Source organism: Seriola lalandi, unplaced genomic scaffold, assembly GCF_002814215.2.
Source record: "Seriola lalandi dorsalis isolate HSWRI2012SDOR001 ecotype SW California unplaced genomic scaffold, Sedor1 jcf7180002053710, whole genome shotgun sequence".
In the NCBI taxonomy this organism is placed as follows: Eukaryota; Metazoa; Chordata; class Actinopteri; order Carangiformes; family Carangidae; genus Seriola; species Seriola lalandi.
The window spans coordinates 332236-357065 of NW_019524263.1; the positions used below are offsets into that span (position 1 = coordinate 332236).

Genomic DNA, 24830 nt, shown 5'->3' on the forward strand with positions numbered 1-24830 from the left:
GAACGATGCAAATCTCACCTATTGTTTTCCCGGAAAATGTGTCCTATTGATGCGACTGTTGAACGCGGCAGATTAAACCGGCCTTTCTCAGAGAGAGATCGTGGCTTACAACATGTTGTGGCCTTTATCTCATCAGCGACCGCTGCTCTTCATCTTCCTCTCCTTTGTCCTCCACACGTTCCCTCTCTCCATGCCACATTTCTTTTTTCCCCACCAGCCTGACTTACTTAATCCATGTTTCCAAACAGAATCACCCCTAAAAAACGACTAAGAACAGGACACTGAAGTAGTCTTTCAGCTGAAGTTACTATGAGCTGTGTTTTGGAGAGGCTATTATTTCATTTTATTTTAATTATTCTGCAAAGATTTTCTGTATATTTCATTATGTTTGCTGTAGAAATGTACAAAGTTTGCCATAGTTCTGTTTTGAATGTGGTTTATGCAGTGTTTTGCAGCCGGTGGAGTATGAATGAGAAAAGGGTTTGTGGATTTTTTTGGAAAACATGGTCATTGAATGCATTTTGTGTGAAAGCAACGAAAATTAATTATCAGTTTTTTTGTCTGTTTGTTCTGACTGTGGGAAGAGCCTTGACTTCAGTTTTGACCAGTGCATGTTAGCAACAGTCTATGGTTTGCAATTGAGTTCATGACATCAGATGAGTCTCCACCAGAGGGCGCCATGTGACTATTTCAAATGTCTTTCTGGCTCTATAAATAGCAAGTCACCAGGGCTACTTTCTTTCTCTCTGTGTCGGCTCTCTCCAGGTAACTAACAAATGTTGAACTAAGAAATTCTTTTATTTGTCAGTAATGACATGAAACTTGAGGAAGTTTTTCTTTGGCTGAAGATGCATCACACATCTTACCCCACAAAACGTCCACATCTGTGACTTTAAATGCTATTTTGTTGTGAGCCTGCTGAAACCCTGTTACACCAGAAACCACTTGGTTCACCTGTGTGGAATGTGAACAAATCTCTGATGAAACTACTAAAATCTAAATGAATCACTGTGACTTCCATGTAACCTCTTGCCTCCTCTTACTTAATGCACCCAACAGCGTTTGCTCTTGCTCCTTTAGAGTTGCAGCCTCTCTAAGTTAAAGCGGGATGTTGCACTTGACCACCTGAACTGAACCACTGATGTGCCTCACTGCTGTCATCGTGCTGAAACTACACGTTGATCATATGCTTTATAATGTTCCGACTCTCCTGCTTTCTTCCCTAGTTTCCCACTGCAGATAAAGCCAATAATCACAAAGCAGCATGTTACAATTTACATATTAATGTATATTTATGACCTTAGCAGTTTACATTCACACAAGTGAAAATGTGAACCTGATTTCTGTCTCACCTGTTTATGATTTACCTATTTGTCGGATCACATCCTCTCCTCTGCAACTTACAACAAAGAGTCGCTGGTTTTCACGGTATTGCTGAATGTTTCTAGTGTTTAAATCGAGAAATACATCGAAGTAGGAGAGATCTACACTTGTTATACACACTGTATATATACAAAACTGACCTTTAATTATGTTTGGAGTCAGTCTGGCCTAAGGCAGGGGAGAAGAGAGTTGCAGTGGAAGTGCATGTAAGGATAATTCTGTCTCTTTTCTATTGTAAGCGCTGTTATTTTCCATCCAGCTCAGATGGGCCTCAGCTATGTCTCTTTGAAAACACACATGGTCATGACAAATATAATGAAAAGCCATGAAGCACCGAACTGAGTAGATATAAAGTATATTTTTAGATTTTAGACCTGGGTCAAAACGACCTGGAGCACAGGAGGGTTCAAAAACATGGGCTTATACATGACTGTGTCTGTGAAAGTGACAGAAGTTCCATAGACACAATGAAATTAGATGTTAAATGTAATAATGGGAATTAGCATGTTTCACAGACATCATGGGTGGGCAGTTGAAACGCTGTAACTTTCCAATTAAAGATATCTGATTAATAATTGATCGATCATTCCTTGTCGGTTACCACATAAAAGGGCGAAAGAGTCAAAGATTTGAAGTTGAAGTGCAAGAGGAAGAGGAGCTCACATTCGCAGCTGACTGGTGGCTGATCGCCCACAGATAAGCGATGACTTCCCGCAATGAGCACAACTATTGTTGCTTAAATTAGCTTGATTCTTCTTTGATGATATTAATTCTCACGTTTCATTCCTCATTCTCTGAAATAAATATTTGTTTACTTCCTTCTTTTCTTATGTTAAACGTGCGCCTGTGTGGCTCGTGCGTCTGAGCTCTCCGCAGCTGAACCCATTTAGTCACTGTTGAGGCTCCATGCTTTCCACTGTTTTGGAGTAGGAGGAGGAGGAGGAGGCAGAGGAGAAGGAGGGAGGGGGGGCCGCCGTGTGCGTCAGTAAGTCAAACATGTTCCAATAACGGGCTATATTATCTGCTGCTATTTGCAGTGTGCTGTAGCCAGGCACCAGGCTGAGCTTTGAGCAGAAACCTGCAGCGCTTCTCTTGTTGCTCCTCTGTGATGGAAACGCTCTCTGAAGGAATGGCATCTGCAAGGCAGCTGGCAGAGAAGAGGTAGGCTGAAGTTGTCTGTCAGTTTGGGGGGGGGGATATGTGGAGCCGCACAGTAATGGTTTAATTCGTGACCACAGAGGAGATAAGTGAGGTTTATTTAGTTTGTTAACACTTGATTGGACCACCAGCCTAAGATGTCAGTTTTGCCTTAGTTGCTTGATGCGCTGCCAACATCATTTCAGCACCATGGACAGCAGCTTCATTTTTTAGGGAGATTTGATAACAAAATCTACTTTTCTTTTTTCAAAATATTGCACCTTAAATACATGAGCTGACTTGACTGAGAGAGATTTCTTAGTGCATTATTCTTTAAACAAACATACACTGATCTCATTTTCATTTGTCCCTATCCTTTCAATCAGGAATCTAACCCTTACCCCCGGCACTACCAGCACCATACCAAAGACAACACATTCATCAGGACCTCAGCTCTAAGAGGACGGAGGATGGCAGGAGGTGTAAGGAGGAACACAGGGATGGGAAATCGACTGGGGTTATATGTGACGTTTTGGGCAGTGAGTGTGTTAATGGGAGCTGATCTGAGCTGGCTGGGCCTGAAAGAGCGGGTTGGGGTCAACGCCCAGAACAATGAGAGAAGGGTATTGGCACATATACCTGGTGACATCATTATAGGAGCTCTGTTCTCTGTCCATCACCAACCACCTGCAGACAAGGTACGTTCGTGTGTGTGTGCCCATTTTCTCCATGTGTGCATATATGATAAATGTTAGTAATCCAGTTGTGTTACACTTCGCTCAGGTCCACGAGCGGAAGTGTGGTGCGGTGCGTGAGCAGTATGGGATCCAGAGAGTAGAGGCCATGATGCACACTCTGGATCGAATTAATGCAGACCCCACGCTCCTCCCGAACATCACCCTGGGCTGCGAGATCAGGTCAGAAACCAATCACAAAAGTTTGTTTTTATAAAGCAATAAATTGTTTGTTATCTTTACTGTTGTATTATGGGTGGGCGTTATTGACACAAAGAAGAATTTTGATAGAAAAGAAGAGCTAACTTGCAACCAATTATGGCTCATTATAGTTTGATGATATGATACCCTGAGGTTTGGCATCGAACATTACTCCTTTGATATACCATGTGTACAATCTTCAGATTGGATGGAATCAAATCAACCAAACTAGCAGCCTCACAAACAACCAGAACAACTGCCTGAATTTAGCAGAGGTGTTAGGAATCACCTGAACGAGCTGATTACAGGACAATCATCACCAATTAAATGCAATGTAAAAAACTTGTTATACAAATTGCACTGCACTTTTTTTCAATTTCCAATCATTCAAGGAGGATGAAGGATTTTACCGGTCTCTAAAAAGTAGAAAAAACAGCTTTGATTGTTGGCACATGTGGATTGTTTCTTAAATCAGACAACATTTCAGTAAGCAAAGTAAAATTTCTCTATGTTAAAGTTTCCTAATTTGGGTTCAACATTCCCAATAAGACAAAGACAGATGGCATGAGTCCCTTTAAATGAGTGGAGGGTCTGGGGGAGGTGTTATTAGGCAGCAGGGGAGACAGACTGGAGACTTGAGGCAGCAGCCAAACTTCCAGGGAGAGTGTAACTGAAGAGGGATGGTTCTAGGCAGATGGGCAGTGGCCTGAGCATTAAGAGAAGACAGGTAACTTAAGAGTGCAGACAGTTATGTAAACCAGAGAGGAAGGTACAACAACCTGCAGTAAATCAGAATTTCAGGCACTGACCAAAAAAAAAAAAAAAAATCAAACTTTTCCTCTCTGTGGAGGCTGTGAAGTGACCCCCGCCAAGCACAACTACACTTTAAGAAATGCACTGCTCTGGTTTGTACATAAGTTCAGCTGAAGCTAATATGAGGTTGATATTGTTAGTGTTGTGCCCTGTCAACAAATCTACAGGCGAACCAGGAAGTATCTCTCCGAGGGAGTTTTCTACTAAAAAGACTTTGGAACTTTCCAGCATACTGTGACTGACTCAGCCTGATGAAACTTCATATTAGCTTTGGCTGAACTTTGGATTGCAAACTTCTCACTGTTCTAACAATTGTCTTTGTCAAGTGGTCCATGAGGCACAGACTGTGCGCTTAAAAAAGGATCCAACTGGCTACTCTAAGCTATCCTCACCTCTTGTTCCCATCCTGCTTGCCAAAACAACGATGTAAACTCTATCTTTCTGCACCAGGGACTCATGCTGGCACTCCGCGGTGGCACTCGAGCAGAGCATTGAGTTCATTCGGGACACTCTAGTGTCCAGCGAAGAGGAGGAGAGCCAGGGCAAGTGTACTGCAGAGGCGGGGAGCTTGCTGGTTCAGGGGAAGAAGCCCATCGTGGGTCTGATCGGACCGGGATCAAGCTCCGTGGCCATCCAGGTGCAAAATCTCCTCCAGCTCTTCAACATCCCACAGATTGCCTACTCAGCCACTAGCATGGATCTCAGTGACAAGGTACGACAAAATTTGAGACAATTTCAAACTTTCACATACAATTACATGATAGCAAATATATATACTGTACAAAAAAATCCAGACAGTTACTGCTTTTGATGAAAATCAACTTCCAGAGTAACCTGACTTTTAATTGTATTATTTGCTATGACGACAATAAAATCAGACATGGTTTTCATTGCGATGGATAACTACTCTCAAAGGAAAATCTTCATAAAATACATGTCCCTTAATCCCCCACTAAAATCAGTTGGAAGTCGATGTACAGTGAGTGGTACAAGCAATGTGGTTTAAAGTAGGGGCTGTTATGAATGTATGTGTGACTGGCAGTCAGGCTGTCAAATGAAACCATGCCAAGTAAACTGCCAGACGTGTGAACATGTAAATTCCTTCCAACAGAGCTTGTATAAATATTTCATGAGGGTAGTGCCATCAGATATGCAACAGGCCAGAGCCATGGTGGACATCGTCAAGAGATACAGCTGGAGCTACGTGTCCGCAATACACACAGAGGGTAAGACTGTGTGTGTGTGTGTGTGTGTGAGTGTGTGTGTGTGTGTGTGTGTGTGAGTGTCACTTGCAATCTGACATTTACCTTTTATCCCTCTGTCTCTCATCCTTATTTACACCTGGATTAAGCAACATTAATTACATTTATACTGAGTTGCCAGTTAATCAGTCGCATCTGAACTCACTATTTTCATCTGTTACAATAGAGTGCAACAGTAAATCATTGTTTTTTCCTTACAATGGGTCAGAAATGGAGAAACACATGTACCCGTGCTATTGTGTTTGTGCCTGACTCACTTCTTAGTTTCAGTTCTTAGTTTTGGAAGTTTTTTGAGTTTTCCGTCCAAAAGGGCTGAAGAGAGGCATTATACTATATTACTCACCGACATTCTGACATGCAATCAACCAAAGCTCAGCCGAATCATCATTTTTAGCATGCCTTTTTACAGATACACACACACACACACACACACACATTAAAGCAAGAAGTAAATGCCACATGCGTTACGTAACTCCCGTATAATGGCTCTGATTTTAGTCTGATTTTACAATGGAGGCCATTATATCTATGTCATGAATATGAAATTTATATGAAATTAGCTCTGCTTATATATTCTCTGTAATCCTGCTCATCACTGGCAAAGCTTCCCAGGGAACATCTGCCATCGGCTTTGAACTCTCGTGGCTCACTGTCCACTGATTTGAGTGACGCCTCAGCCACTGATCACATTCTCACAGCATTTGCTCAGAATCAGATTTGCATTTTATTACGTTTTTTTTTAATTTTTTTATTGCCCTATCTATGTGTGACCAAAGCTCCTGAAGTTGAATTCAAATCAGCCGTAGTTGTAAATAGAGGGAGATAAAGTAGCACCTTTATTGTTGTTGTGGGCTGTGTGATGGATGGCTGCAATACAAAAGTACAATTGCTTTATTTTACATGATCTTTTTTTGTTCTTACCAGAAGTAGCTGTTCCATATTTTATAGTGCAGATATAAGGCTGATCTCTTGCCTCTGTCCCCTTGCTTTGAACATCTAGGCAAAATCAACACACAGGGGTTATCACCACTTCAACAGACCCGGCCCCTGAATCACTAATCCCACCTATTCAGTAACAAAAACACATGCTACTGGCATAATTCTCAATATCAGCCTAAATGAAAACTCCATACTGTCCCCATCATTTTGCAGCTTCTGTTTTACCCTCTTAGTGGCTCAAGGCCATTCTGTTTGTGAAATAAATCCCTCTTGATAAGAATAAGTGCTAAATCCTTACTGGATTATTCCAGTTTATTCCATAAAAATACCAAACTGTTGTAGAGGAGGATTTAAAACAAAGAGACTATTTTGTGCCAAATGTTGTTTTGCAGGATAAAACCTCATGTATCTCTTATTATAAAAATAAGACATAAGTTTTTAACAGTTATGCTCCAGACTATATCGCTTGTGTTTTTCAGGCACAGTAGACAGTGGGATGTTGTCAGAATTATCATTCTGTGTATGTTAACACACACACACACACACACACACACACACACACACACACACACACACAAACACTTCACTTATTGAATCTGACATTACCAAGACAGTCACGTATGAGTTCACTAACTAGCAAGGAGACAAGTGAACAAGGAAATATACATACGGTGCAAAATTACCAGCATTTAATGTGCTGAAGATTTCCTGCCAGACTCTGTTTTTGTTTTTTGGGTTTTGAATCTCTTTGAATGGTTATTAATATACTGCACATCCTTGGAAGTCCGAAAGCACAATTATAACACCCTAACTGTCAAATGCAGGTGCACCTTGCTTGTTCATCTGCATGATATTTGCATAAATTAATGACAAGGGTTATGAGCCAGTACATGATATCAGCTTCCTCACAAATGCGAGTGGTATAATTCTTTAAAGACATCTCAAGACAAGAGATGCAGGAATTTGATATCCACTGTAGCTTCAGAGGTTATAGTTGTGCTTATGAAACAGAGTACGGCTCAGCCTACTTTCCATTGCATTTTGCATCAAACTAATTCTTATTTACAAAAGTTGGCCACACAAAATGTAAAAAACCCTACTGGAGATTTAGATTCTCATTTTTTACACTTTGCTTGTGTTTTATTAATATTTATTATGATATATTTGCGATTTTAAGCACCAAAAACGTTTTCAATGTAGTTTTACATCTCCTCTCCCGGGCTTCTCTCTGGAGCTCTAGCAGCAATAGATGGGTCAACTAATCTGAAGAGAGGCTCTGAACCTCTCTTCTGATTGGCTGATTGTTTTCTGAGTGATCAAATAAAAAATATATAGCAGATTTCAGGTAATTATTCAGAGAAACCAAATCCTTCAAGGCTGGATGGTGGGTCCAGTTGAGCCGTGCTGGGGGCACATCTTAGGGTGGTGACTGCTTTGTTGTGACATCACAAAGTTACAGAAGTCCTGACGGCTTGTTTTAAGGCTCAGTTTCTGAATACAGGCTGTGTGTCTCTCTCTGTGGACTGAGGCTTTGATACTTTCACAGTATTAATATAGGACCTAAACCTGCTTTATAGTCAAAAAAGACATGGACATCTCACTTTATACAATATGGGATTACAATGAAGACCGAAATCACCATCATCAGGGAGTTGAATGGAGGTTAAAGTAGGAGTTTAACAAATAAAAGATTAGAGTAAATTAGATTATCACTAAAGGAACCATGCCACATATGGGAGTCAAACTCACACATTAATGAAAAGGAACTCTCAAACAGTGCCATGCTAAGAGTGAGATCATACTTGCGAAGCAACAGAAACTGGGTGACCTCATTTCCAGCAAAAACAGAGAAGTCTCACCCCTGACAGTTCCCATAACAGGGACTGAATTACCAGGTTCTCAAGTGTTGTGCTGCATTACACCAGTGGATTTGACTGTCTACACCCTGTGCGTGTGTTCTCTGTGTTCATATCACAAGATGATGCACGAACATTTGCAACCAGAGTGAAAGTGTGAGGAGCAAAACATTAGAAACAAATGTTTGCACAACATTACAATGTGAACAAAGTGGCAGGTTATTTAATGCAAATAAATACATAAAAAAAATAACTGCAAAATATCTAGTTAAAGAATGAGTTAAAGTTTTTTGTCACAGTTTACTCTGATCACTTTGTTAGCTTTAATAAGGCTTTGTGCGGACAGTATTGTGTGCATATAAACACCATTCCGTTTGTGTGGTCCCATGTACAGGTAATTATGGAGAGAGCGGCATGGAGGCATTTAAAGACATGGCAGCAAAGGAGGGACTCTGCATCGCCCACTCCGACAAGATCTACAGCAACGCAGGTGAACAGAGCTTTGATAAGCTACTGCAGAAACTACGTGGCCACCTGCCCAAAGCCAGGGTTGTGGCCTGCTTCTGCGAGGGCATGACGGTGAGAGGCATACTGATGGCCATGAGGCGACAGCGCCTGGTGGGAGAGTTTCTGCTGCTTGGAAGGTGAGTGGCGGATTGTGGTGTGTGGAATCATGAGTGCATTTCTTACCACTGGGATTTTTTTGCTTTTACCATAGAGGCTAAAGGAACTGATTGAAACATTTGTGCTCCATGTTCCTTAGTGTTGTGCATTCATTTTCAATCCAGACTTTCTTCAGATATCCAACAACATCACAATCATCCTCTCATCATCATCCTTATTATCATCTTCATCACATCCATCAACTTCACGGTGGTCTAAGAAATTCAAGGTATTTTTTTAATTAACTTTTTTTTGTATATACATGACAATGACACTATGCCATAAACTTTTATGAAACTATCAAGATCCAGATTCATCCAGGTATTTATCTTCTAAATTAGATTTACTTGATACTATTTTTATGTCTGGTCTGTTTCAATACACTTGTTGCTATTATTGAAAAAAGCTAAGTCAGCTGACGTTGTTTGTATTTTCCATTCCTAATAATGTTCGTTCATGCAGATGTTTTATTGAAGCAGCACGGAGTCGTCTGCAAGCCTCCAAAAAATGACAACTCCCTAAAATCTGAGGCTCCATATAGAAAGACAATTAATGAATCCTAAGTCAATATTAAGTAGTAGGCTTGAATGACATGCAAAAAAAATAAAAAATCATATTGGGATCATTATGGCAGTTATTGCGATTACAACTGGAATGGTCATTTTGCATTTTCATTTTCACCGAAAAAATATAAAAATGATGATAATATGATTTTTGTTGGGGCTTGTTCCTTTACGTCTGGAGAATATGAATTGTAGGCCAGGGCATCTCTGTAGCTCCGTATGCTTCATTTATGGTAAATTGTGACACTATTGATCTTTTTCAAAAAAAAAAAAAAATTGCAGCTCCTGGGATTTTGCACTTGGCCATATTGCAATTTCGATAATATTTCGATTAATTGTTCAGCCCTATTAAATGGTATCATATTGTTATTGTCATGGTCACAGCAGCAAACAACTCAAGAAAATGAAGTATAGCTGGCAGCCATATAGAGTGAGCAAAGGTCACCAAAATAAATAGACAAGTCATTAGACAAAGCAGTGATGGCCCTCCAGAATGATTAACTATGCAGCATCCTGCTCCATCCTAAATCACAAATTAAACCAATGACATTAGCTGAATTTTCTCTCAGGGATGTATCACCACTTCAAATTCTGCATATTATGGATTAGGTCACTCAGGTTAATATAGGCAGAGAAAATCTTAACAACTGGGCACACGGTGCAGGAGATAACGTATGCAATTAAAAACATGAGGGAAAAAAAAAATAAGCGGGAAAGAGGGGGTTGATGTAGCAGGAGGTTTCACTCTCTCCGAGAATAACGTTTTATTTTAAGGTTTAGCTCTCTGGCTCACTCTCGTCCCTGGTGTTCTATAAATGCCTTTCCTCATTAGGAGCCACATATGTAGGCTGTCGCTCAAACCTGACAGCAGGAAACATAAAATAACCTTGAACTACATATTGCAAAAAAAAAAAAAGCTCTTTAATGCATATTACCACACAGAGCGGCCAGACAGGTGTGGTGTTGTCTGCTCATTATTAAAAATGATAGTTAATTTTTGTTGAGATCTCCTTGCTGTTGTGTTTTGAGGGTAGGTTAATTAGATTTGAGATGCATTGTTGAGGAGGTGGCACATTCATGACTCATTTTAATGCATATGCATTCATGCAACCATACGTGAACATATGCCTCGTGCACGCCCGTGTGTTTGTGTGTGTGTGTGTGTGTGTGTGTGTGTGTGTGTGTGTGTGTGTGTTATGTCCTTCCTTAACATCAAGTTTTTGACCGCACTTCATTGGCTTCATCGCCGTTCTTGTTATTCTATTTAGTTAATCCTGTTCATGTCAGCCTGGAGGATTTGTCACCAGGTTTGTGTGTGTGTGTGTGTGTGTGTGTGTGTGTGTGTGTGTGTGTGTGTGTGCGTGTGTGTGTGCAGTGCATTCTTAGGATCCATTTATAGAAAGAGAGAGACCAGATGAGAGAGCAGATGATGTTTTTTTTTTGTTTTTTTTACCAGCACTGCTTAAACCTATTTTGAACGGTTGTATCCAAACCGCTGTCTGTTTATATAGAAATTGATGGAGAAATGAAGATTGTTGTATAAGCCTATATGGGAATAGGCTTACTTATTTTATGTGCGGCAAAAAATCACAAATACAATTCCTTTCTCTGTTTTTGGACACACAAGTGGCATGGGTCTGGGAATGGTGCTGTCACTCTGTGTCACATGTTGACCACTTTGGTCAGACTAAATTCTCAATAACCATTGAATGCATTGCTTTGCAATAATGCACATTCATTGGATGAATCCTGACTTTGCTGACTTTTCTTTTCTTTGTTTGTATTTGCACTGAACACCTCAAATTTATGTCCATAATACCTGCAAACTGACATTCCCACCACTTCAGCTTTGCATTTAGTGCTAATTGGCAAATGTTTGCATGCTAACATGTAAAACTAAAGTAGTGAATGTTGTAAGCAATATACTTGCTGAACATCGTATGCTAGCATTGTCATTGTGAACATGTTAGCATGTAGCTCAAACCACCACTATGCCTATGCGGCCTCAAAGAGCTGCTAGTGATGCTGGAAACTCTCAGTCTTTCACACATTTAGCGCAAATCTCCTGCACTGGAATAAAACAATTTCAAAAGCTCTCTTCACACATTGCTATTAAAGTCTTTCATCTCAAAGTAGAAACGATTTTAATCAAAGTTAAATCCATTTATCACATCTTTGCTTTGTTTTGAGTCAGTTCAAATAGACTACTACTAATTACTGCTGCTACTAATTGGAAGTTTTCTAAGAATTTGAGCCAGTAGGTCTATATAGCAGAGGAAAAGTCAGACACCAGGACTATAGTGGAAGTGTGTTATGCTTTACTCATATCCATCCTATCCAATAATCCAAATCCAAATAATTTCCACCGATCCTGAAAATTCTGTTGCAGGTAGTTTGGTCTGACTTTGCGTCCTTACTTACCTTTGCCTGCTCTGCCACAATCCTTGTCACTGCTATCTCTCCTTATCGGCCTTGGGAGGATACAGACAGTTTATCAGAGGAGAGGTACAGTGTGGCAGTGCCTTCACACGACAACAGGCTACTTGGAGTGCTAGAAAAAGCAACATGATCCCCCGCTGGCTTCCAACCTGTAAATACTGCCATTTGTGAGCACCTGACTGAGCTGGAAACACAGGTCATGGGAGTGTTTTTTCCTCTGTTCTGTTCAGATGGCTCTTTCGCTTTTTTCTTTTTTCTCTTGTCTTGTTCAGTTTCATTTTAGTTTCCAGCCTGAAGTTGGTCCCACTACAGGGTTGTAAAGTGTCCACTCAGAAAAGATCTGGCTGGAAAGTTGACCAGTTTATTGCCAGATGAGGTGAAATAAGAGCACAATGTATGTGTGCGTGCGTGTGTGTGTGTCTTCAGGCTTGTAGGTGGTGCAGCAACACGCTGCATACAGCATATTGCCCTCACAGGTCGTTGTGTGGGTTTCAGAGCTCTCGTTCAAGAGTGATTCAAACTATCCAGAGTCAAAGCCCTCCATGCTTTTCATATCCATTCCTGCCTTTTTTATGCCAGTGTACCATTTCTGTGCTCGCTTCTCTAAGGATGTGTTATGAAATGATCTCCTACCTCACCCAGAGAACCAGGCATCATAAAAAAAAATCCACCCACACTACTGTTGTGTAACTCCAGCTTGGTTAGCGAAGTTTTCAAAAATGACTTCTTTTGCTTTTTTTTCTCTCTCCGTCGGTTAGAAAGAGAGGAGCTTGGTTCTTTGTGTCAGTGAGGTTTGTGTGTTTACATGTATGCACATGTGTGGAGGTGTGATCAACCTTCTGTCTTTGATGATTGTAGACAAGAGGGGGAGATATTAATAGATGGAGTAGAAAGCTTTTTTAAACAGTTCACTGATGAGATGGCTCTTTGAGTCCGAGCCCACAGTGTTTTTGAAATAAATAGCAGATCAGATGTGTCTGCAGACGCAGCAGTCTGGTGGTGTTTGTCTGCTGTTCAAAGTTTATTGAGCAGCATCAGGTGTTTTTTTTGTTACTATAATCAGAAGGTGTTGCCTTCCTGCAGAATGAAAACGATAATGAATCACTTATATAACATTTCTAATTCGCAAACCTAACTTTGTCAGAATAAAAAATACATTAACAGATTGGTTCACACATACAGCATGATTTCTGCAAAGCAGGGCTTCTATCTGCAATTAGATATTTGCTCCTGTTGGTAAAGTCAAGCAAATCAATATGCTCTTCATTACAAGAGTGTCTCAGTGGACTTCGCAGATAGTGAGCCTACAGAGATCTAATTAATCAGCAGCCAGACACAAACTTTACTAACAAAGTTATGCGACCGTGGAAGTGAAACCTACAAAACAAAGCATACAACACAAAACAACATGCTGGAGAAAAAAAAGACACAATCATACATCCCTGAGAGGTTTAATACAAGTTATCTTTGCACATGAAAATAATTAACATTTTTCAGAATTCTTCAACTTGGATATGTGAGCAAATACTTTTTTCTTTTTTTTTTTTTTATCACCCAGTGAGTTTGGTGTTGCTGCATCTGAGTCATCATGATAATTTTTTCTTTCTGCTGTAACTCTGCAGAGCAAACATTAGGTTCACTTTATAAGACACCACCTGCAACCTTCAATCTGTGCAACAGTGGTGTCAGAGATACTCATAAGCACCAACTACAGCTTTTTACAGCTGGACACATTAAAAAACTCAATGCCATCATGGAGTGTTATTTGTCTTTATAAAGCCATTACAGTAATCTGTCGTACTTGTGTATTTCTGAAATATTTTTGCTTTAAATTGTTTTTTCATTTGAGCTTATGTTGTTGTTACATTTGCTCCCTGGACTGCTGAGCTGGGCTTTTTCAAGATGTCAGCCCCGCCTTGATTGGGTGAACCAAGTTCAAGGCTGAGCGGAGAATCCCAGTGTATAAATGCAGTGTTTTTGAAGAAGTGGAAGCTGTTCCTTTGTCTTGACCTCATAATCCCAGTGACGTTTCCACCCATCACCTCTGATGTGATGCTAAATTTCTAGATTCACTTGCCTTTGTTTACATTCACATTTATTCATTTGGCAGACACTTTTATCCAAAGCGACTTACGAGTGAGGCCACTTACAAGCTTCAGTGCAGTTGGAGACCTTGGTCTAAGCACTAAGTATTACATCTATTCAATAAGTATCAGGTGAAGAAGTGCACCGAAAGCACATAGTAAGTGCTAGTTGGGCATGATAGCGTGTTACAGCTGCTCTCAGAAGAGATGAGTTTTCAAGAGGTTCTTGAAGACAGAGAAGGACGCCCCTGCTCTGATAGCCATCTGTAGCTTGTCTGTATTGTAGGATAATTGTCAGTGTAAGTTGTGGCTGTTTATCATTTGTTTTTCCAGCATTGTGTCAGGTTTACCAGCTGTTCCTTACACATAACAGACAATTTTCCACAAATCAAGCTGAGGTGACAGAGCTGAAATCACAGCTCAAATCCTTGTGTGGGTTGCAATATTGAGCAACAGTTTCCAAATGTTTAGATTGTATGTATAATATAATGTACTGATTATACTGAATTGTGTCACAAGATTTAGAAAGCTTTTCTTCAGGAAAATGTGTGTACAATACATAGACTTTCTCTTTTTGGCATCAATCCTTATTCTAACTAACAACCTGCCGTACCTTTGTCTGGTTCTACCTTTCTCCTCCTCCTGCGCAGTGACGGCTGGGCGGACAGGTACGATGTGACTGATGGCTACGAGAGGGAGGCAGCTGGTGGAATCACTATAAAGCTGAAGTCTGCGTATGTGACCTGGTTCGACGATTACTACCTGAACCTGAAGCCCGACGCCAACCCGAGGAACCCCTGGTTCCCCGAGTTCTGGCAGCACCGCTTCCAGTGCAGGTTGAGGGGACACCCGCAGGAGAGCGCCATGTACAACCGCACCTGCACCTGTTAGTACAACACAGAGATCCTGCTCCACACGTCTCCTTATAATCTAGTCTGTGTATCGCTGTGAATTTAGAGAAACAGGGATCAGAGTGATTGGGTTTCTCCTCATGAGCAGGTCTCTGTTCTCCACAGGGAGAGAGTCTCTGCGTCATCAGTACGCCCAAGACACCAAGATGGGCTTTGTCATAAATGCCATCTATTCCATGGCTTACGGCCTGCATGCCATGCAGCAATCCCTCTGCCCAGGATATAAGGTATGATAGTGAACAGTGCGTACGTTTGTGTGTTTTCACATCAGTCGTGACGGCATCAACTGTGTTTGCTCCTCCCCAGGGTTTGTGCGAGACCATGCGGCCCATTGACGGCCGCAAGCTGCTGGACTTCCTGATGAGAACCAACTTTACCGGCGTATCTGGGGAGACCATCCACTTTGACCAGAATGGAGACTCGCCTGGCAGGTAAGGATTATTGGGGGTGGGGGGGGGGGGGAAATCAAGAAGCAGACAGAAATATTAAATGTGTGCATATGCTGTTTCATGTGTGCCTCAGGTATGAAATCATGAACTTCAAGCACATAGGCGAGGACGAGTACGCTTACATCCACGTGGGAAGCTGGGATCAGGGTGGCCTGAAGATGAACGATGAGGAAATCTGGAGTAACAACAGTGACATCATCCAGTCAGTCTGCTCTGAGCCCTGCCAGAAGGCACAGATCAAGGTGCGAACCACACAGTGAACAAAATTTAAAGTTGTTGAGATAGATGTGCTTTGAAATCAACAAGTTATATTTAATTTCTTAAAATCTTAACAGTTTGTTAATCATTTAAGTAACAACAAATGTGGCAACTCTATCTGCCTTTTTATTTGCTCGCATGCTGGAGAGCATATATCAACGTCTTCAGGCTATAAATGATTTAAGTTCAGAGACTACATCATATCACGTTGTATATCACAGAAATTCAATTCAGAAATTCAATTTTTGCTAATGTTGGCAGCTGTTTCCGTCATGATCTCCCTCCAAAATACGTAGTTTCATGCACCAGAGAATATATCATAGTTCTGCTGAAGAAAACTGCCAAGCAAGACCCACACAACAGCCTTAAATTGATCCCACAGGATTGTAATCTACAAAAAATCGTTCCAATCGGATCCTTGAGTACCCCACCGGGGACTCTGCAAACCTCTTTGTTCAGGCTTTAATCATCTCCCATCTGGGCTTCTCTGACTCCCCTCAGCCTCTCCAAATCATGGAGAATAATGCAATCTGCCTCCTCATTATCATCCCAAAAGTCTCTAACATTAACCCCCCCCCCACACGCACTCCACGCTGACTCCCTGTAAAGTGGCGACTTGAGGAGAATTCAAGAGTCGCGCATGAGTTTTTGAGGATCTCTGCATGCCCGTACTTTACACCCAGGCCTTACACCCCCACCCACTCGGCCCGGCTCTTTCTGACCAGCGCTGACCTTGTCAGTGCCCCCACTCTGTTCCCTCTCCTCTCAATCAGAGCAGAAAAGAGTCCGTACTCATGTCATCTGGTTCTGCCAGGGTTATATTGTTATCTATTATATCACCGAATAATTATTACTGACTCATTCATTTGTAAACAGCATTAGGAGGAGGTGGAACTGATCATAGCTAGGTTATATACTGATATAAATATCAGATGATATTTGAGCATTGAACTTTCTCTATGTGAAGTAACTAACCACTGTCCCACCATGCCTCCACTTTCCTGAGTTCATTTTCCACCATAAACACCACTTCTACCCTGAAGGGCTGCTACGGCAAAGTAGTGAGGCTCATTGAGATTCCATACATCCTTCTTCTTCTTCTGATCCCCTGACGAAGAAATACTAATTTCCTTGCTTACAGGGCAGAGTGGAAGATTAGCTACAGGAAAGTGCCATTGGAGCTTTGAGACCTTTCCGCCCTTTCATACTCTGGTGTGTGTGTGTGTGTGTGTGTGTGTGTGTGTGTGTGTGTGTGTGTCTCCAGGTGATCCGTAAAGGAGAGGTGAGCTGCTGTTGGACCTGCACTCCCTGCAAAGAGAATGAGTTTGTGTTTGATGAGTACACTTGTCGAGCCTGTATCCTGGGCTCCTGGCCCACAGATGACCTCACTGGTAAACACAATTTGTTTATGTCACTCTTACTTGCAAATGCGTGATTTCCAAACAGGCCCTGAATCTGGGTCACACACTGACGGTGCAACCACCAATCCCCTTTACATCTTACCTACCACACAGACCACAAACACCCCGAACTAAGACACTCTCTACTGCGCAGAAATCACCACAAATACTCATGTACCACACATACCCACACACACACACACACACAAACACACACACACACACACACACACACACACACACACACACACACACACAGACTTTAGATCCCTGCCAGAATACAGGATTTGGCTGAAGCTTAGATTTCTTAACACCAAAGTCTGTCAAAACTATTTGAAATCCTGCCCTTTTGTACATACTTATTATTTCCCACAATATTTCAGATGCTCTGTGCTTTTGAAAAACACATGAAGCCTGTTTTTGATCTGTATTCTCCAGAGCAGGGAGGCAGTGTGTTTATCCTGTTATCATTCTATTCTATCGCTTTCTGATCCCCCTCTTCTTCCTCTTATCTTCCTTACAGATCCCTTAATTGTTTCACAACAAATTTACCTAATCTCTCATGACCCCACTCTATCATAGACTGAAGGTTTTACACATAATTACAATTACGTTCACAGTGAATAGTGTGAATCAGTCTCACAGAGAAATCAAAATGTTGCTTGAACTTTTCCTGTGTGTTGTTTTTGCTCACTCCCTGTCGCCTCTCTGTATCCCCGAGGTTGTGAGCCAATCCCGGTGCAGTACGTGCGTTGGGGGGATCCAGAGCCCATCGCTGCAGTGGTCTTCTCCTGCCTGGGCCTCATGGCTACACTTTTTGTTACTTCTGTCTTTATCAAGTAATTATAGCCTCCAGCTTTACCAGCCATGCACATACAAACTAAAAAGCACTGGGTCAATAAACCACTTTACTCAGTATCCACTCGTAGTAAACCACCCAAGACCAGGGGCTGTTCTGACCTAGTGTTAATGTTAGTTTTTTATATACATGTTGGTTTACTCAAAAATAAAATATGGTACGGTTGCAAACTGTTATACTATTCTGAAATACTATATCTTTTTTAACTTCAACATTTGTCTTAATAACACACTGTGTGTATCCTTTGCAGCTTTGTTTTTTACAACTAACTGGAAATTTGTGACAGTTTTAAGGCAAAACTTGAGCTTGTTGTATTTAACACTGGGTCAAAATAACCATAGTTTAGTTTGGAGTAAATAATCCAACATTAATGTAAAAAAATAACAGTAACTAATCCCATTGGTAGCCTACTAGGAAAATTGCTATAAAGTAAATCAAAACTGGTTTGTTACAGTTGTACGATACTCTTAGCAGTTGTGTGAATCTGCAGCCGTCGATATAATTGAATTTGTCTGTAGATTTTGGGACACGCCTGTGGTCAAGTCATCCAGTCGTGAGCTCTGCTACATCATCCTGGCCGGAATATGTCTGGGCTACCTGTGCACCTTCAGCCTTATCGCCAAGCCCCACATAATCTACTGCTACCTCCAGCGGCTGGGAATCGGCCTTTCCCCGGCCATGAGCTACTCCGCTTTGGTCACCAAGGTATTTTCTTTTCTGCTTTTGTTGCCAGTAGGCAGAGGAACAAATAGCTTAATGTTCAAGCTTCACTTCCTGTGAAACTCTTGAGTCAACGCCATGTGGTTCGATCATCAGCTTCATTTCTATTAAACTCTATAATGCCACTGAGGTGCGACTGTTCCTCAAAGTGAAAAGTCATCTTTACCTCGTCTCTTCCACTTGAATAGAAGGTTCAGAAATTGAGCAGAACAAAACTGCAAAATGTTCACAGACGGTAGCTGCTGAAGATGATGACCCTTTGACATAGCAAGGGTATATTTACCTGTCTAATTTCACCTTTGATGGACAACTTGTCTGCTATCACAGTCCTGTGTTTTCAGCATAAACAGAAGGGCATCTGAGGATAAGAGCAGGAGTAAAAGAGCTACCGCCAGAGATTGGCTGATGGCCAAGTGTAAGGGGAGGTATGGGAGAAGTTGAGGATCTGTGTGTGTGGGCTGAGGTTGATGTTTAAGATCTGGGAACCAAAAAAAGGGGATTATTGTTATGAATCAGTGCGAGCGGTGTTATCCACAGTCCATGTAAGTGACGCCTGCATAACCACTTCCATCTATTTTTGATCCAGACCAACCGTATAGCGCGGATCCTGGCAGGCAGCAAGAAGAAGATCTGCACCAAGAAACCTCGCTTTATGTCCGCCTGCGCACAATTGGTCATCGCCTTCCTACTCATACTGCTGCAGCTGGGGATTATTGTGGCACTTCTTATCATAGAGCCACCACAGGTGTGTGTGTGTGTGTGTGTATCTTCCAGTATGGGGGATTTTAATTTACACTTAAGTGGAATGACCTCTCCCTTTGTCTCCTCTTAGGTGATCTATGACTACCCAAGTATCCGTGAGGTGCACTTGATCTGTAACCTGACCACTCTGGGGGTGGTGGCGCCGCTGGGCTACAATGGCCTGCTTATCCTCAGCTGCACCTTCTACGCCTTCAAGGTACTTCAGCATAACACTAGTTAATAATGCACAGGCTGTCCCATTATACTTTCACAATAAGGGTATATTTTTCTGACTTTACTTTTCCTTTTCAATTCTGTTCTTTCTACTTCAACTTCCACCGCTTTAAAAATCATATTCCTCCCTTTCTCCGACAGACTCGTAACGTGCCAGCTAATTTTAATGAGGCCAAGTATATTGCCTTCACCATGTACACCACCTGCATCATCTGGCTGGCCTTTGTCCCTATTTACTTTGGCTCCAACTACAAGATCATAACCATGTGCTTCAGTGTCAGCCTCAGTGCCACAGTGGCTCTCTGCTGCATGTTTGTCCCAAAGGTACGAAATGGAAACACACACTCTTACACAAGCAGAGTTTGAATGTTGGCGTCGTTTTTTTGCATCCCTACATCTTTACGCTAATAGATGTTTGTCGCTCATTTTCATCGACAGGTGTACATCATGCTCGCCAAGCCGGAGAAAAATGTCCGAAGTGCTTTCACAACATCCACAGTGGTGCGCATGCATGTAGGCGATGCCAAGAAAGCTGCCAAGACTGGCAAGCCCTCCAGCAGCATGGCCAACTTGTTTCGACGCCGCGGCTCTGCACAGGACGACATCAGGTATATAGGGGACCAAAGTAGGTATTAAGCTATGAACAAATGAACTCCTCTTTATTGAAAACACATGTGCCAGTTGGATAAAGGCTCTGAAAAAAAACACTGAGTTAGTTCTGGTTAAGTGTCTATGAAAAATCTAAACTCAGGTGTCCTGAGTCCTTAGGGAAAATAAAAAACATTCAACTACATTTTGAAGTCTTTATTTAGTTTTCTCCTGATCTCTAAAAGCATTGAAAATAAGGGAAAATATTAAAGGTACCACAATATCAGCTTAAAGATGTTAAAGTTCTTGTTTTCCCAGGATAACTGTGAAAATATGACAGCAGAGTGTTTTGAGACAGTCAAAACCTAAGACCTTATATTATGCATGGACTCCTTCAGAATGGATCTATTTAGATTATGTCTATTTTACACTATGTATGTGGCATATTCAACAACACAAGCCTCCTCTAATGAGTCCATTTTGGCCTCCATTTTTGCTGATTGCTGCCAGATAAGGATAATAATTATGCTATAGAAATACCTGCAAAAATCATGTAATCAGGAAAAATACAGCACATGTTTTTATGGTAGAGACCGCACACTCCCCTAAGGACTATATTTCTAGGACTATAAGCTGCAGAGAGGAAGGGATGTGGCAGACATGGTGGTCTAACGCAGCCATATACATTAGTTTAGCTGTTTCTGCCCATGAGTCAACGTATAAAAAATGAAAGCTCTGCTGGATCCAACAGGCTGGATGTGAAGCCAAGAAAAAAACTGCTCCCTGAGCTGAGAAAGGTTACCTCATTTGGGTTAAGTACTCCCACAGGAGACCCGCTGCCTTTAAGGATTTCTCTTTCTAGGGAAGATAAAGGAAGATGGAGGAAGATGTAAAATTACACACAGGGTAGCAGATAGAATGGGGGATGGTAGAAATACTTACAATAAGAAATAGAACATGGACCTCAGGGTAGATGGATGAGCTTCTTTTTTCAGTGTTATACTAATATCTGCCATTATGCGCACAGTACATACATCTCGTGGATCTTTCACATGTATTATCAAATTTAAAGCCAAATTGCTAAGTCAGCTGAGAGCTAATTACTCTGTGCTTCTCTTTTTCACAGTTCCAATGGGAAATCAATGACTTGGGCGCAGAACGAGCGCGGCTACAGACCGAACCTGTGGAAGAGGATGTCATTCCATGTCAAGAAGAAAGACACAGTGGAGGCAAACCAGACAGCCATCATCAAACCCTTCTCTAAAGGAGGAGATATACCTGCGGACACTGCTGTCAAAGAGCAGTACGAAGAGCCTCAGGTGTCTCAGCCCTTCACCTGCTCGCCTCCTCAATCTCCTCTAACCACCATCAGCCAGCATGCAACCAAGGTGAGGGGTGTCCAGGGAGGAGAGGATGGAGAGGAGCTGCAAGCTTTAGCCACCTTTGTACCTGAGCACGCTGCTGGGGTCAGAAGAAGAGGCGGGGACAACGGCCAAGGTGTCGGTATGATGGATGGTGGGGACATCAGCGTCATACCTGTAGGCGTGGGTGACATCGGCACAGGGATGATTGGGGGGCAAACTCACGGCACCACCATCATGGACCAAATCAGCTGCGTGGTGAACCGCTTCACCGCCAACATCAGTGAGCTCAACACCATGATGCTGCCGGGGGGAGCCACCGTCAGCCCCAACTCCACCACCGCTTTGCCTGCAGCTGCGGATGCCGCCCCACCTTGCCCTCCCCAGTACCTCACATCCAGGAGCAGACAGGCCCCCTCCACTGTCACCACGTACGCTGAGGTGGCGGCTGTTTCCAATTTCTGCGAGAATCGACCAGCGGGTAAGATTTACGAGCACCTGGCCGGGACTTGCGTGAGTAGCAGACGAGCCAAGGATATGGAGGAGCTGGTGGCTCTGACGCCCCCCTCCCCTTTCAGAGACTCATCGCTGAGCTCCAACGGCAGCTCGCCCCCCTCGCTGTCCCCGGCCTCTGAGGCTGAATATGACCAGCTGCTGCTGAGACACTACAGCCAGAGCTCCTCTTCTCTCTAAACCTGCTCTCTCTGCACCCCCCCCTTGTTTATCCTCTAATTGGAGCATTTTTAACTCCAAGAGACAAAAGTTTCAAACTGGACCAAACTTGGATGCCTTTCTACTCATGGATATTCTGAATGTTTAAGCAGTTTTTTTTTTAAATGTATCTTCATTTTCAGATTGGATTGAATGCACCCACACATGCCTCCAATGTAAGAAAAGTATCACTGGCAAGACTGAGCAGTGTCAGTGATTCATCTCTTGTCTCTAAGCGAGTAAAAAACTTGACAAACTCAAACACACATGGGCATTTTACAGACTTTTTTTTTTATGTTTCAATGCTATACTGACACAGGTTGCTAACTCAGTTTTAAACTTTTCAAATTCCAAAGAAAATATTGATTCATTATCAAATAGTTATCAATCATAAGTGGAGGAAATTGACCAAATACTTATGTTCAGTGGCTGAAAACGGCTCATATATTGAATCTCGGAATGACATTTGATTTTTTAGGTAGGTTCAGGTCTTAGGACACAAAATAGTTGTATTTCAGTTGTATATTTTGCATCATCTATTATCATAAACACAGAAATGGTGATTTGTTTTTATTGCTTATATTATTGCTGTTGCATTCCTGTACATGTGATGGTTTTTGTTACTGAAAGATTGCCCTATCCTTTGATATTCTGAGACCCACCTGAAAGGTCAAACATGACACATTTTTACCTAACCTCTAATTTGTTGTACATGCTGGAGGACATAAGTATTATTTGTATCCCGGCGCTAAAGGACAAAAGTGTAAAGATGCTGCATTATGCAAATCAGGGAGACATGTTTTTTTCAATTTGTGGAGGTTTCCCTTTTCTTGGACAGAAAACATTTACCGAGAGGACAGGAGCTCTTATACATCTCAAGGGAATGTAAGACATTTTTCTCAATGCACACCACGTCATCAGGTGTCTCACCCCACAAAGAGTTTAAGGACTACTTGGACTACTTCTTTAAATTCTCTTCTCTAGGTGTGACTGAATGTAAGAAAACCTGTCAGCACATGAAGGGGACCAAAATGATCTTCCACATCAGGATGTGTCTCAACCAAAATACTCTCTGAGCGCTGTCATCTGCTGGCTCTCACAATGTTTTCTTTTAGTTTGCATGTTGTCAAGATTTGTTTGCACTCTTTGAGTTTGTACTTTTTAATATTGCACATGTCGAACAGTTAAGATGAATAGATACAGTAGCAAGGTAATGATACTATTAGTGATTATTGATGTGTTTTTAAGATTTGTTTTAGGGAGGACAGAGGTGGACTGGATGTGTGCCAGACTTTTTCAGACATCTATTGCAAAACAGCTCGTTTCCAGTCTGACTTTTTACCTACATATGTGCCAATGTCTCCCTGCAGTAAATGACATTGTGTTTCTGTAAATGGGCTCACATTGAGAATCCTGCCCTGAGCTCATTTACATTCTAATCCCTCAAACACTTCAGGCACAGGGGGGATTTTATTTTTCTATAATATTTTATGACAATTTGACTATGTTATTTCTTATGCTTGAACATATTCAATGAATATTCATTTTTTTAATTCTTTTTTTGGATCTGCATTTTGGCTTCTCTGAGGATGTAGATGAATGATAGCATAGATTCACAAGCTTGCATTTTTTCAACTTCTAACTATGATGTAACTGATGATGGTCATGAGGGAGATAGCTTGTGATTGTTTATCAGATTATTTTGGAGTCTGTAAGTTTACACAGGCAGGAATGTTTTCATGTTTTTTGAAATGCGCAGTAATTAATTTTTTACTGGTTGTAAGTGTAAAAAAATCATCATAGACAGTTGACATATTTGCATGCAGGTTTGTGCTAATAGAAATTTTGCAGGTGCATACAATGCTTGATGCCAATAAGTCACTGATATAATCTACAGGAGACGTCTTATATTTTCACCTGCCTTTCAGATAGCCTGAATTTACTGTTTAAATTTGTGCTGCATTAAAGGTTTTCATCTTAAATGAAATTTTGACAGTCATTTGTAATTCATAGCATATGCTCCTTAAAATAGAAAATCTTCATTGCAATCATAGGAATAATTCTTTATTTCACTTTTCTAAAAATGAAAAGTATAACTGCAGCTGGAAGAAAAGGCTTCAAAAGGACTCATCATTATATTATAATCCTATACCATACATCTTTATTTTCTAAGAATTAGAATTTAGGAATAGGAATTTCTTACCTAAATGTCTGTCGTGTTGTAAAAGAGTCATGTTTTCAAACTGGATCATGTGCAGCGTTATTTTTACACTTCCTGAGTTGATGTTACTTATGAACCTTCTAAATTATTATCTTCTAAATAAGAAGGTAATTGTGTCAAATCACTGTGCGATAATTAATAAAACAGGAAATAGGGTTTCTAGGGCATGCTTTATTAAATAACATAATATAATTTCCTATGCCGTAAATTATTAAAGACCAAAATTGTGTGGTGAAATTAATAGTCACAAGATGGTGGACAAAGTTTATTCATAGTTAGAGCATATTAGCTCTAATGATGAGC

At 41.3% G+C, this 24830-nt stretch overlaps 1 protein-coding gene across 1 annotated transcript; it reads left to right on the forward strand.

Moving 5' to 3' along the window:
- The first annotated feature begins 2443 nt into the window (after positions 1–2443).
- LOC111651617 (metabotropic glutamate receptor 5-like) lies at positions 2444–24293 on the forward strand. Its single transcript, XM_023401610.2, has 18 exons — positions 2444–2544; positions 2907–3218; positions 3304–3437; positions 4719–4980; positions 5380–5494; positions 8720–8969; positions 14725–14960; positions 15091–15212; positions 15292–15416; positions 15508–15676; positions 16957–17083; positions 17814–17931; positions 18470–18656; positions 19258–19416; positions 19504–19629; positions 19788–19970; positions 20085–20254; positions 21361–24293. The coding sequence occupies exons 2-18, from the start codon at positions 2991–2993 to the stop codon at positions 22286–22288; spliced, it is 3639 nt and encodes a 1212-aa protein (XP_023257378.1). The 5' UTR covers positions 2444–2544; positions 2907–2990; the 3' UTR covers positions 22289–24293.
- Positions 24294–24830: the final 537 nt, after the last annotated feature.